Source organism: Berghia stephanieae, chromosome 12, assembly GCF_034508935.2.
Source record: "Berghia stephanieae isolate SIO BIC M18660-M18661 chromosome 12, UCSD_Bste_1.3, whole genome shotgun sequence".
Taxonomy (NCBI): domain Eukaryota; kingdom Metazoa; phylum Mollusca; class Gastropoda; order Nudibranchia; family Aeolidiidae; genus Berghia; species Berghia stephanieae.
In genome coordinates, this window is record NC_088371.1 from 6884312 (window position 1) to 6899311 (window position 15000).

At 36.4% G+C, this 15000-nt stretch overlaps 1 protein-coding gene across 1 annotated transcript in view; it reads left to right on the plus strand.

Annotated features, from left to right (window-relative positions):
• The first annotated feature begins 4979 nt into the window (after positions 1–4979).
• Positions 4980–15000, plus strand: part of LOC144958280 (uncharacterized) — a 25209-nt gene continuing 15188 nt past the window's right edge. The window contains 3 exon segments of the mRNA XM_078890151.1: positions 4980–5126; positions 7922–8630; positions 13992–14106. Coding sequence (XP_078746277.1) covers positions 7956–8630; positions 13992–14106 — 790 coding nt within the window. The 5' untranslated portion in view covers positions 4980–5126; positions 7922–7955.

Here is a 15000-nt window from a genome sequence, read left to right on the forward strand (position 1 = left end):
GAAAAGAAAAAGAGGAAAACGTGGAGGCGTCAAGCAAAGAATTCGAAGAACTGGTAAAGTACCACTACCTATGATTATACTTTCAAACGTTCGATCTATCAGAAACAAAGCGGACAATATTAGCGCGTTGTGTAAATTTGATCCTGATTATGAAAACTCAAGCATACTGTGTTTTACAGAGTCATGGCTTTCAGACTTAGATACAGATAAAAGTGTAGAATTGGAAAATTTCATAATACATAGGCGTGACAGAGATAGCTCAATGACAGGAAAACAAAAAGGTGGTGGTATTTGTGTGTATGTCAACAAAAACTGGTGCAAAAGCTGTCGAACTACACGTTCATTATGTGAAAAGGACATCGAGCTCATTTCCCTCTCTCTTAGACCCCACTATTTACCTCGGGAATTCCCACTTATTTATGTCATTGCTGTGTACGTCCCTCCTGATGCGAATGCTAACACAGCTTTACGGGTAATTGAGGAGGAATCATTTAATTTTTTAAGAAAACATCCTGATGCCCCCGTAATAATTCTTGGTGATTTCAATCACTGCCCTCCTATAAATTCTTTTTATCAACACGTCTCTGTTCCTACCAGACGAGATAAAACCCTGGATCTGTGCTATACAAATATTAAAAATTCATACAGAAGCGTTCAAAAAGTAAAAATAGGAAATTCAGATCACAATAGTGTGTTGTTGATTCCAACCTACAAAACTAAATTAAGACAACATAAAGCGATTGTGAAAGAAACTCGTCTTTGGTCAACAGAAAATATAAACAAACTCCAAGGTTGTTTTGACTGCACAATATGGGATGAACTCATGTCTGATAACATGTCACTGGACGAGTGGGTTGATGTTGTCACGTCTTATATTCATTTCTGTTGTGATTTGTGCGTGGACACTAAAAGGATTAAAATATTTAACAACAACAAACCTTGGGTCAACAAACGAGTTAAGTTATTTATAAATATGAAGAAAATCGCTCATATGAGTGGGGACAAAAACAAGCAGCACGAGGCAGAAAAACAATTAAAGAGGGTAATTTATGAAGAAAAACGTAAATATAAAGATAAAATGGAAACAAACCTTAAAAATTCAAATGCATCGCAGGCGTGGAGGATGATTAAAGAAATGGGTGGCGTTAACAACAAAAAGACAGATTTTAACAATGACACACATATGAATATCGAGGAATTAAATAAGTTTTACTGTCGATTCGACACCATTGACAACGTACTTTCAAAAATTAATATCATGACAAAAAATACGTCTCCTCCGCCAGAAATCGAAGAAGAGGCGGTCATCAATGTTCTTAAATTATGTAAAAAGAAAAAAGCACCAGGTCCAGATGGACTTAGTGGGGAACTCATTTCAAACTGTAACAACCAACTAGCTGTCCCTTTCTTGCCTATTTTCCAACGTTCAATAGATGAACAGAAAATCCCAATTATATGGAAAACATCGACTATAATTCCAGTACCCAAAAAGAATCCACCAACTCAGCTGAATGATTATAGACCTGTTGCTTTAACATCAATTATTATGAAATGTCTGGAAAAAATTCTGAAAAGAGAGCTGTTGCAATTTATATATGACCAACACATACTTGATCCATATCAGTTTGCCTACCAACAAAATCTTAGTGTGGAAGACGCACTCCTCACAGTGATGCATTCAATATCAAATCACTTGGATGTTTCACCCGCCAACTACTGCCGAATCCTATACGTCGATTTTTCGTCTGCCTTTAATGCCATGAAAACCAACATATTAATTAGTAAACTGCATGCTCTAAACCTTCCCCATTACCTCATCAACTGGTATAACAACTTTCTCATCGATCGCCCCCAACATGTCAGAGTAGGCTCAAATATATCATCAGTAAAAACTCTTTCAAACGGATGCCCACAAGGGTGTGTAAGCTCACCTCTACTTTACATCCTCTATACAAACGATTGTGTGGCTAGCTTTGATAACTGCCAACTCATCAAGTATGCTGATGACACCGCAATACTCGGCCTGCTCAATGATTCCGTCTCCGAATTTAAATACACTGAGCAAGTTAGTAAATTCAGCAAATGGTGTGCCGATAACTGTCTAGAGCTCAATGTAACAAAAACAAAGGAACAACTGTTTGATCACAGAAAAATAGGAAAAAGAGCAAGACAAATAACAAAAATTAACAATCAGGCGGTTGAAACTGTTGAAACGTTTAAATACCTTGGTGTAATTATAGATAACAGTCTAAGATTTGAATCGCACACCAACAATGTCATCAAAAAATGTAACCAGCGCTTGTATATACTCAGAAAATTAAGGTCTTTCAATGTGAACAGAAAGACCATGATACAAATCTACAAGTCATTAATATTGAGTATCGTTTCGTTTGGCATCACAACGTGGTATGGAAGCTGTGGAACAAAAGAAAAATCCAAACTACATAGAACCCTCAGAGAGGCTTCAAAAATAATTAACACAGACCTTAGAAGCCTTGACACAACTTATATTAATGCAGTTGAGAAGAAATCTTTTAACATTATCAACGAAAAGAGGCATCCGCTGAACGAAAAATTCCAACTTCTGCGCTCCGGAAGACGGTATCTAGAAGCAAAATGTCGGACAAATCGACATAAGACAACCTTCATTCCAACCGCCATAAAATTAATTAACAAATCTTCTGTGGAAAAATGAGACAACCAATGAAAATAACGAGAAGCAGTGTCGTGAATCATCATCATCGACATTGCCGCCGTCGTTATCATCATCATCATCATCATCATCATCATCATCATCATCATCATCATCATCATCATCATCATTATCGTAGTCATCAACATCATCATCATCATCATCATCATCATCATCATCATCATCATCATCATCATCATCACAATCATTGCCATCTTCTTCTTAATATAAGACACTATATTTATAATATGGTTATCTGCTGTCCCAGCAAATATATCGTATCGTTCTATCTGTCTGTGTGTGTGTCTGTGTGTATGTATATATGTTATGTATGTATGTATGTATGTATGTATGTATGTATGTATGTATGTATGTATGTATGTATGTATGTATGTATGTATGTATGTATGTATGTATGTATGAATGTAGGCATGCATATACGATGATATGCTGGTTTGTATGTATGTCTGCATGTATGTATGTATGTATGTATGTATGTATGTATGTATGTATGTATGTATGTATGTATATGTGTTTGTATGTACGCTCATTTCTTTTGTATACATGTGTAGAAACAATGTGCAAGCGTGTATGTTCGTGTATGGCTGTGTCTGTATTTGTAAATGTGTTGATGTTCATACCATGAACCAAACTGAGCATTGTTTACCTCACATGAATTGCCTTTAATTTGGACAATAAAGATTATTATTATTATTATTAAGAAGTGTCCTATCGAGAGGTCCACTCGGCTTTATATGAGCCGGGTCAGCTCGGGACGAGGCAGAGCGGAAGTGGGAATGACCATTGCCAAGGTCACTAGCCGTACGATTGTTTACGGCTAGAGATCCCTACATTCCCTTATTTATGAGTCAGATTTACTCCCTTTATCTTTATCTCCACCGATGGATCGCTGGGCTGTATCGGCATCTTAATCGTAGTTAAAGCGTGCGGGCAGTGCTGGGCGGCGGCGGTGGCGGTGGCCTGTCCTTTTATCTCGGTAACGCCGAGGCAATAATTAAGAAGGTATCTGGTCTGTAATTAATGCAGCGTTATAAAATTATACAATTAAGCATGCCTAAAATTATGTAGGTGGTGCTGTGAGAAATTTATGTGTGATTTTGGAATCAGAACAGCACACAGCACGCAGCACGCGTCACACATCACACCTTTCACGAAACAAAGTAAAGTGAACACTACAATATAGGGTCTCTCACAAATTCAGTAATTTTCTCTCTGTATACGTCCATCTTGACAACTCACACCCCCCCCCCCAAATAAATAAATAAATGAAATAAAACAAACAAACAAACAAACAAAAACAAGAAAAAAAACGAAACAAAAACAACAACAAAACAATCAAAAAACAAAAACGGACAATGCTAGAAATCGAGGCCCATTTTCACGTTGCATTGTGACATTTTGAATCGTCGTGTTCACTTTCGTTTGCCTCGTGTGAGGTGTGCCCTCTTTGGAAGGTCAGCCTTCTTCTTTATTTAAATTTATAATTGAAAACGGGAAAAAACACAATCCATTTTTTTCCACTTACATTTACATTGCTAAGGTCCCGATATCTCAGTTGGTAGAGTACTCGTTTCACACACAAAGAGACAAGATCGATTCCGGGTGCAGTCAAGATTTTTCTGATCCCCTCTCAATCCAGCAGTGATTGGGTAGCTGGATCTCTTAGATCTAGTGGAAAGTATTTTTCGATAAAAGAGCGTCCATACCAAAGGGTAGCAAACAATAATTGTTATTGCCTGTCTCATGCTATAGAAAACGGGATAAAGTCAAACTATGAAGGACTACTTATCTTGCAAATATAACGTTGAGTAAGTGAACTTATTCGCAACCACAGTAGATTTTTGTTCTTAGACGATGTGCACATTATATATGTCACGTGGTAACAAAATTACCCACGAAGGGTAAAAACACGACCTACGATTATAGTTAACTCACTCAACCCTAACACCGACTATATCCGAAGCAAACCCGGAGTTACTTATACCCCATGCCTATTTATTACATTTTTCTGAGACAAATTATAGGCGTAGAATCAAAGGTAATGTTTTTAGTTTTTGCACTATAATGGTAGTTGAATAAAACTATCTATGTACATGCTCATTTTCAATACTTTTTCTTCCAATTTGAAAAGTAGCAAAAATCTCTAGGATTGAGTGAGTTAAAATGCGAAAATTGCGAAATAATGAAGAGAGAATGAGAGAAAATGAAGGTATGATAGAGTGCTCAAACTGCTAGGTATCCAAGCAAGTATTTTAGAATCAGTGTCTCAAGTCTCGTGAACAAAATAGCTCTAAAAACTAAAAACTAAAAATGTGTTTTTTGAAAGAATAGCAAATGGGGATCCCTTACACTTACAGCTGGGAGTACTCGGTTTATAGTGTCCTCTCGCCCTCACAAGTCACAAATTCAAGTGGTAGGCACTTAAATGAAAATTTAGTTTTCAAATGACTGAAAAATCTGGTTTACTATGATGCAGTAAAAGTATAACAATGACAATAACATCCCTAAAAATAAAACGGGTTGAATATTGTCTCTAGGTTATATATCTAGAAAAGAAGCAGAGTTATTCAATGTTTTTTTTTTATAACTTAAAATAGCCCAAAAATTACTCTCGGAATCAGCCTGAAACGGCCCCAGCTGACTGAAAAAATGAAAGCTAATGGCCAATGAACGACGCTGACCACGGCAGTCCACCAAGTCCAAGCTGAAATTGCGTTACTTTGACAGATTTTGAAATGAGTGTGGTTTTATGGAACGCTCAAAAGGTATCCGGGAAGCAGTTTGATGGTTGAAAATGTTATCATTGTAAAGGAAAATGTTTGAATTTTATGATTATTTATGTTTCAAGGAGATTTTTTCATGAATGATGATACATGGCTTGATTTTCTTTCCCACTAACATTAAGCTATCTTTCCATTACCCATATCTTCTGAATGAATTTAAAGAGGTAAACAGTATTTGTACCAAATGATAGAACATTAAATGGCCTTTATTTTGGTGTTAATTTCAGGCCTGTAAATCTTCCGACAATTGTCGGAATTTGGACAGTACGATTTTGCTCTATAAATTCTGGCATTAAAAAAAAAAAAAATATATATATATTCGTAAAGTCAAAAGACAGAACCAACTAAAAAGAAAATAAAAGTTTTTTATTTTGTGCCTCGACGAGAGACTATTTAAAAAAAAAAAAATAACATTGTACTTATCTCGTCAAAGACAAAATAAACCAGACAGCATTCCATCTTGTCAATAATTATCACCACCTCCACACTCCTCGGACATGTACGTATTCACTGCCTACTGTCTGCCTGCACGTAGCTAGCTAGTGTCGGTCGCTCGCATTCGCGAGTCGTCAATCACACACAACGTAGTCAGTAATCAACTAACACACATAGCGTGTTGGGGACCTTGCCGTTTCTTTCTATTTTGCTACCGACACACACCCGTCGTTCCGTTCTTCTTTTTCAGTTCAGTTCATTACCTCTATCCGGTTGAAATTGAACCAGAAAAATATGAATGCGAAATAAATATTTTTCTTCGAATGAAAAGGTGAATGAATGCTTATATCAGAAGTTTTCACTCCTTTGGCCGACGACCGATTCTCTTTTCCTCTATTCTCGTACGACCGTAGTTTTTCAGTTATTTATTAATTCGATTATTCTTCCTATTCAATATGCCTGAAGTGTTTTTAGATCGCAGTTGCGAAAAATATGACATGGTTTGACTAATCAATTGATGTGTCATATCTGGGTTGTGTTGTTAATCCACTTTTTTTGGTTTGGCCGGTCTATTTTCGCATCCTCGAAAAGTTCAGACAATTTTTTCACCAGCCATTTACAGGCCTGTTCATTTATAAACACAGAGATATCTCAATTTAACCAAGTGATGATTTTAGCCCGCAGCTCACAAATGATAACTAGCGGTCACACAGGTGAATGGGAGAACTGTGACACAGATTTAACCCATCATTTAAGTACCTATCACAAGCGAACAGGAAGTAGAAATAGAAAAATATTGTGTGCACCTTAAAAAAATATTTGCGGTATGGGAGGTCTTCCCTAAGCTCCTCGAGTATTCATTTAACCCTAAGAAAAAATAAAACCTACTACTAGGTACCACAATTTGACATTGATTTCTCATATTTAAGACATATGTTTCGAATCAAATCCTTTTATTTTTAATAAAACTAAAACTAAGATTAAAAAAAAACAAAACAAGGGGGCAATTAGGACTCGAGTCTGAATAGTCTCCCATGGCTATTCGAACTCACACTCTATTATGCGAGGGCAAACATAGGGGAGAGGGGGGGGGGGCAACAGTGTGCGCAATGGGCTGAGGGTGGAGCTGATAGAGAAATAGAAGAAGAGTTCAGAATAAATTCTGTTATGCCCATATCACACTGACTCAGCTCATACCCCTACCTCATACTGTGGAAGGATTGGTGCTTTTCTTTGTCCTGATTTTAGTTGGACATTGTATTATGTTGTTAGAAAAGCTTTTCCTTTAGACCACAGTTACTTTGACTTTTGTTCCTTTTGAAGAGTTTTAACTCTTTTCTTTTTAATCTTTAATTGGAATTGGACTTCCAATTAATTGCTCTATTGATGTTCTCTTTCTCATCAAAATAAGCGGGTTTATAGTTACTATAATTGTTATTTTCATTTCATCAATTTTATGTTATTAGACGTCTATTACTATTACTATTACTAATTAGAATATAACCAAATTCAAATCAAAACATAGTATACAATAAAAACAAAAACAAACAAGGAAAATCCATTCTGCCACAGGAGACTATTCAGACTGAGTCGGGTCCTAACAGAATGTTGATTGCACATGCACATTGGAATTTGGGTCCAAATAGCCATGGGAGACTATTCAGATGTTTGGCATGTTTTGTATAATTAATCTGGCAAGCTAGGAAAAAAGGTTCTGAGGAATAAAATATGGGCCGTCTTCTTGCTATTGTTAGACATAGATTTCAATGAGAGATTTGATTATTCCCAGACATGGCCTTTAGAAATGGATGATTAGACTTCTCTAGTATTTTTAAGACGAAAAGAACAAAGACCAATGAAAGACACAAAATGCTTACATGACCTTTTTATTACCTAAAGCACCATCAGATTAGCATAACAACAAAACAAGCACTCTTTGACATCTTTTCCATTTTCTCATACATTTCTTTTCTTGTGTTGTTTTTTCCAGTGTCTTTCCTTACATCGTGTAGAGAGAAGTAAAGATGGAAGGGTCTTATAAAATTGAACCAGACAAACGTGAGTGGCTTTCACATGAAGATTTCACACATTCCAAGACATCACATTCAAATGTTGGATTGGAAGATGTTGTAGCGACAGAGGATTCCATTCCATCATTTACTGACGCCCTTGAAGATCTAATAAAGACTAAAATATCACCAGAAATCTTATGCCAGTCTTCTGATGTTGGTGTTAAACTTGAATCAGTAGAAGATGAAAATATACCAGAGTCTCATCCACAGACCATGCAAGTCAATGTTAAACTTGAAGATGAAAACATCCAAGCAGAGGATTCTTCGCTCGCTTATTCACAATTCAGTGACGTCAATGTTAAACTTGAAGCTGTAGACATTGAGGTAGAAAAGTCTCCCATCAATTATTCACAATTCTCTGATGTAGAGATTCTACTTCAAGATAACATTAAGGTAGAGAACTCTCCCCACACCTTTTCACAATTTGATAATGGCCATATTAAACTTGAAGATGAAGACATCAAGGCAGAGAACTCTTCCCACACCTTTTCACAATTTAATAATGGTCATGTTGAACTTGAAGATAAAGGCTCACAGACCATTGATGTCAGTGATAAAATTAAACTTGAAGACACTGTAACACCAGAGCTTACTTTTGTGACGTCAGCACTGGGGACTCAATGTCAGGTGAGATAATATTCTTTCTTTTACATGTAGTATCAAACTAATTATGAGGAGGATGATGATGATGACAATGAGAATGATGATGATGACGACAGTAAGGATGATGGTTACAAATTAGAAGAAAAAAAAAATTAAATAAAAAAATTCCCTTTTTTCATCCCATTGGGGAAATTTGTCTCAAGGGTATATTCCAAGGGAAGACTGGTATAACCGAGGCGTCAGCTGAAGTGCCACAAATAATAATAATAATAATACATGACATTTATAACGCGCATTTTCATCACTGGGTGATGCTCAATGCGCGAAACAATAATACAGTGACATTATTATACAAATGAAACATTATACAAACTACATCAACATAATATTATCATTATACAACAATGTAATAACTAAACATAAAGTCATTAATACAAGATATGTTATAATACATCCACATGCTATGTCAAATACGGAAATAATATAAAATAATGATATAATAACATAAACTAAATTAACATTCATATTGGGGTCAAATTACAAAGATGCATTAATCAAGATGTGTTTTAACAAAGAGATGGTGTTTTAACTTTGATTTAAATATTGATAAGGACTGCGCTTCTCTTATTCTTTTAGGAAGAGAGTTCCAGATGGAAGGTCCGACGTGACTGAACGATCTGCCGCCGTAAAATTTATATTTATATTTATTTGTAACAATTAATTTTGTAGAATCTAGTGCAGAACGTAGACTCCTCGTTGGCTTATACGTTTCTAAAAATTCAGTAATATACAATGGTGCTTGATCATTAAGGCACTTATAGCACAATACTGCTAGTTTAAATTCGATTCTCACTTTAACTGGTAACCAATGCAGCTCATACAAAAGTGGCAACGAGTAGGATGTTATCTTCTTTCTTAAAATCAATTTAGCAGCCGCATTCTGGATTCTTTGAAGGCGTGATATTTTATCGTTGCTTACATTCGAGATTAACGAATTACAGTAATCTATTTTAGATAGTATGAAAGATGTTATTAGTTTGCATGTTACTTCTCTTGTTAGGAAAGGTCTAACTGAAGCAATTCTTTTTAATCCTATTGTCAAACTTCTACATAGAGAATCAAACTGTGCCTGCATAGTCATATGTTGATCTAGCATTACCCCGAGGTTTTTCACACACGTTGAGAGGTTAATTGTGCACCCATTTATATTTAGAGTAAACTTCAGAAAATCATCTTTCAAAACACTTTTTCTACCACACACCATCACCTCTGTCTTTTCATTATTCAGCTTTAACTTGTTAATTTCCATCCAGCATTTAACATCTCTAATACAGTCTTCAACACGGGTAATCAATGATGGGATATTACTAGGGATATCGCTTACATAGATCTGAGTGTCATCAGCATAGAAATGATACATTAATTTATTTTTAACAAAAATATCCGAAAGAGGTTGAGTATAAAGAGTAAAAATAACAGGACCAAGGACAGACCCCTGCGGAACGCCGTAATTTAGAGGAAATGTTTCTGATACTGCGCCATCGATCAGAACCGACTGAGATCTTGATGTTAGGTATGATTTAAACCAACTAAGCGCAGTGTCTCTTATTCCAAAAGTAATTTCTAATCGTTTAATAAGTATCTCGTGATCAATGGTGTCAAATGCAGCCGAAAGGTCCAACATAGTCAATAAACAGACATGATTTTTGTCAATACTTTTTAGAATATCAGTGCATACTTTTAAAAGGGCAGTTTCAGTGCTATGATGTGATTTATAGGCAGATTGGAAATTTTCACTTAAATTATTTAGATGGATATGATACAAAAGTCTTTTTAACACAATGCGTTCAAGCACTTTGGATAGATATGGAAGGTTGGAGACAGGTCTGTAATTTTTCAGTTCGTTTACATTTAGATCGGACTTCTTTAATAGTGGTTTAACAATGGCACGTTTAAACGAGTCGGGGACACTACCTGAGACGAACGAATTATTTATAAGTTCAGTTATTGTTGGTAACAGTTCTTCAATACAAGCCTTAAGAATACTAGTTGGGATGGGGTCTACTAAGTCACAATATTTTGATGGGCTATCTAAAATGGCTGACTTCACTTTATCCTCAGTGGCTGGATCGAAAACATGTAGTGGCGTTCCATGGAATGGTCCAAAGCTCGGTGACGATGATGATGATGTATTGTCTAAGTTTTCCCTAATGGATTTTATCTTGCCGTGGAAATAGTTGGCAAAATTTTGAGCTAGTTCGGTGTTATTTCTAGACGCCGGAAGGGGTGTGGATTTCTTACTGCCAAGAAGGTCGTTTGCGGTGGAAAACAGTTCTTTGCAAGATGTAATGCTTTGAAATTTTTCGTTGTAGTGGGCCTTTTTTGCGCATGTGATGGCGTTATAAAGAGCCGACTTAGCTGCTTTGTAGATATCCTTAAATACCGTTAGACCACTCTTTCGCCATTTCCTTTCAGCCTGTCTCTTTTTTCTCTTTAATTCCTTTATCTCGGAATTGAACCATCGCGAGTGTGGTCGATTCGATACGACCCGACGTTGTGGCGGTGCCTCACGGTCAATAATAGATCGCAATACTTTGTTGAAGTCGTTTATATTTTTAACCTCATTTATGACGTCACGAATGCTATCTTGTAAACCACTGATATCAATTTGTCTATAATTCCTTGTTGTTATGTTTCGTTTCGGGAGATCAACTTTCTTTAATGTGATATCCACAAATAAAACTTTGTGATCGGATATCGCTAGGTCAACAACTTCGGTCTTTCTTATTCTATTACTTGACACAGGGGAGATGACCCAATCAATGATGTTGCCGGCCTGGTGTGTTGTCTCGGTGATGTGCTGGTGTAAATCGTTGTCGTGTAGGATTTTCTTGATTTTGGAGACTGTCGGAGAAGTGGAATTAAAATGTATGTTGAAATCTCCAATAAAAATATATGGTGAACTTTTAAGGTTGAAGTCTAAGATATCATTTTGAAATTCAGCTACAAACTTAGTATTGGATGTATTCGGCGGTCGATAGATAGTAATGATGGAGAAAGTGGCAGAGTTGGATTGGAAGGAAAGGCATGCAGATTCGTAGTTTTCTCTTGTAAGAGGAGTGAAAGTGGTGTTGGTGATAGCAAGACTATAAATAAAGGCAATACCACCCCCTTTTCTCCCAGGTCGTGGTAGCGATTTCCAGGTATGCATATTGGGACAGGCGGTGGTAATGTAGTGGTCATCCTGTTTATCCTGAAGCCAGGTTTCCGTAATGCACAATATATCAATATGACGATCTATAATTAGGTCATGGATCTCGTGACATTTGTTTTTTATGGATCTTGCGTTTATGTGGACGAGACAGAGGGGTGGCCTGTTGTTGATGATGGTTAAAAGATTGCGCGGTCTTTTTGACGCTTTTTAAAATTTCGCTGTATGTCTACGTGCGTTTGAGTAAACAGGAATGTTATAAGACGGGCTGAGTTCTTTTTTAGTGATTTCGGTTAGTGGTGGTGATGGTGATGATGATGATGGTAGCGACATAGGTGAGGGAATAGTGGTAAGAGGGCGGCTTGTTGAGTTGGTCCTGTTGGTACTGTTGGCGGTGATGGTGTGGATGGTAGTGGTGGTGGTGGTGGTGTGTGTGTCGATACATGGTGTGGATAGCGTTAGTGATGGTAGTGACGACGGGAGTGGTTGACTTGGTGAATGGGATTTCTTCTTCTTCTTACCTCCCCTGGTTCCCCTCTTGTATTTCTTCAGAAAATTATCACAAGCACATTTTGGGTTTCTGATACCTAGCTTTGAAATGTGTGTGATTAGTGCATTAGAAATAATGGTCTTACGGTGCGATATTGTATCAATGCACAGTAACTGAGCTTTGGTGTATTTTATAAAACAGTTTGTATTCATAGGGTGTTGGAGAAATAGCGATCCGTGTAGCGGATGTGGTTTTTCTAGGCGAGGGTTGGTGAGTTGCTGTCAGTTTGAATGATATCACGCGGCGTCATTGTTATGGATACTCGTATGATGAGGTGGTTGGGGGAGGGGGGGTGTGCAAGTTTGGTTATCACAATAAATCTAGATACGTTTAAATAGCTAACACGATGTTATCCACAATGAAAAAGAATTTATATTATTATAACTTCCAAAATCAAGTCCAAAATTTCGTAAAAATATTTTCAATCAATGCAGCAACATATCACATAACTGTACACTAATTTATAGAACTGAAGTCACATTATAAACAACACAAAAAGAACAATTTTACAGAGCAGGAGTAAATGCAGCCTGTCGGCGCAGAACACACCAGATTACATTGAGCTAGGGTGATGTAACTTGCTCAAGGCCACACAGCGCAGTGTACCAACTCTGTACCTTTCGGATATGAAGCAAAAACTGTACCACTGAGCCACGCTGCCTCATAAAGTAACAGAGATTTAATACAAATGTCTACCAATTTAAATGTTTGCAAAAGAATTGAACATTTTGTCATTTCTCTCTGTACTCATTAGTCTGTGACCAATTTTACCATGTTGCTTTATAACTGGTCATATGTTTAGTAAATTTGAAATGTTCGAATGAACCTAACACTGACCAGTTGTTTTTTGTTTTGTTTGTAACAAGTTTGTTTTTGTCAGTGGTTGTCCAAACTTGATATAAACCTTTTCACTCTCAATTTCAGCTCACATTTTCTGAGATGATCACACCAAAATATCAACAAGATTCATTTTTTTACATGACAGATACTTAGTCCTTAGCTGAGAGGGAAATAGTCCAATGTTTAGTATTAGTTTTGGGAGATTATTGTTTTTGCCCCTTGTAAATCATCTGTCTGTTACCTATTGTTTTGTTTTCTCTTTGGATATATTCTGTAGACATTTAAGTGAATTCCTCTCAGTGGGATCCTTAGCTGGTGTTTGGATGAGACTTTTAGGTGATCTTTAACTAAGTACACTGATAGTGTGCTCTTGAAATCTACATCTGTTCCCCTTTTGTATTTCTTTTTCTTGGATTCCTTAACTACTATCCCATTTTCTTCCTTTTTACAGGCGCTGAAATGAGCTAAATGTGTGTCACCAGCGCCATAAAACCCTTAAAAACATAAACAAAGCAGTGTCTCTTGTTCACCAAATATGAGTTTCAATTGATATTATATTCTTTACAAAAGAAATGTTATGCTCACTTCAATACCAATCTTATGGAAGCCAGATACACTTAAGAATATCTGGCAAGGTACAGTGCCAGTCCCTCTTTCTTTACAAAGTTTGTTGTACAGTGTGGCCACAGGTTGACACTAAAAGTAGCTGACCTGAAAAAGGTCTAAATAATATATAGCTTCGTGCTATCTTTTAATTTTATTCTGTATTCTCTTGCTTTTTCAGGAACCCTGTAATGTCAACAAAGGAGACCAGAGTTGTAAAACAATTTGTGAGGGGCCAGTCTCTTCCAGTGGTTTGGGGTCAGAGGTCACGTCTATGGTCTTGAAGACTGTACAAGGTATTTTAATGATGAGGTTGATGATGATCACTGAATATTTGTCCACTTTTGAAATTTGGAATCTCGAAAGGAACTATTTATTCTCGCCTTTTCTTCTGGAGGGAGAGGGGGGGGGGGGGGGGGGGGAATTGCAGACTTTATCAAAGTGCTAAAGTTGCGTCAATGCAATACATTCCTTCTTTCCATACTATGATAGCCATATTACACACACACACATTGTATTATTACACCAAAAATCAGATTTCAATAGAAAAAAATAATGCTCAATCTACATCTTGTATTTTCTATCTATAGTTCCAGTTTATGAGATGTCCCAGGCTTTCCAATCACTAATTAGCCAATGAATGACGAGGTATCACAAGTGACACTTTGAAATTGATAACTCACATTTAAGACACACATGTTTTGAATCTTTTAACAAAACTAAGATAAAAACATTTATCAAAACTATTAAACAAACAAGCAAGCTATTTAATTAAGAATCTTTTATTTGACTTAGGTTTTCATGAACATTTGCACTGAAGTGCTGGAGGTCAAATATATTTGACCAGGTGGTTTGCCAACTTTTTGATGATTACTGTATCGGATTACAAACAATAACAATATGTCAGCCGGTAAATGCCGGGTTCTCTAACAATGGCGTCACACATCACACATCGAAGTCTGCCTCCTTCTCTCTTTGTACACAATAAATATGATAAAAGTTTGAAAATTTTATTTTATTTATTTCATTTTAAACGATTTTATAGCTATGGTTCCCTTTAAAAATAGATTTACATGTAAGTGTCAATACTATTTTAATTTAATGTAAGATTTTGATCACAACAAACTTCTTTCCGTACTTACTATGCCTTCTATCCTCCGCTATTTGTTTTCCAACATGCTGTCTGTCTT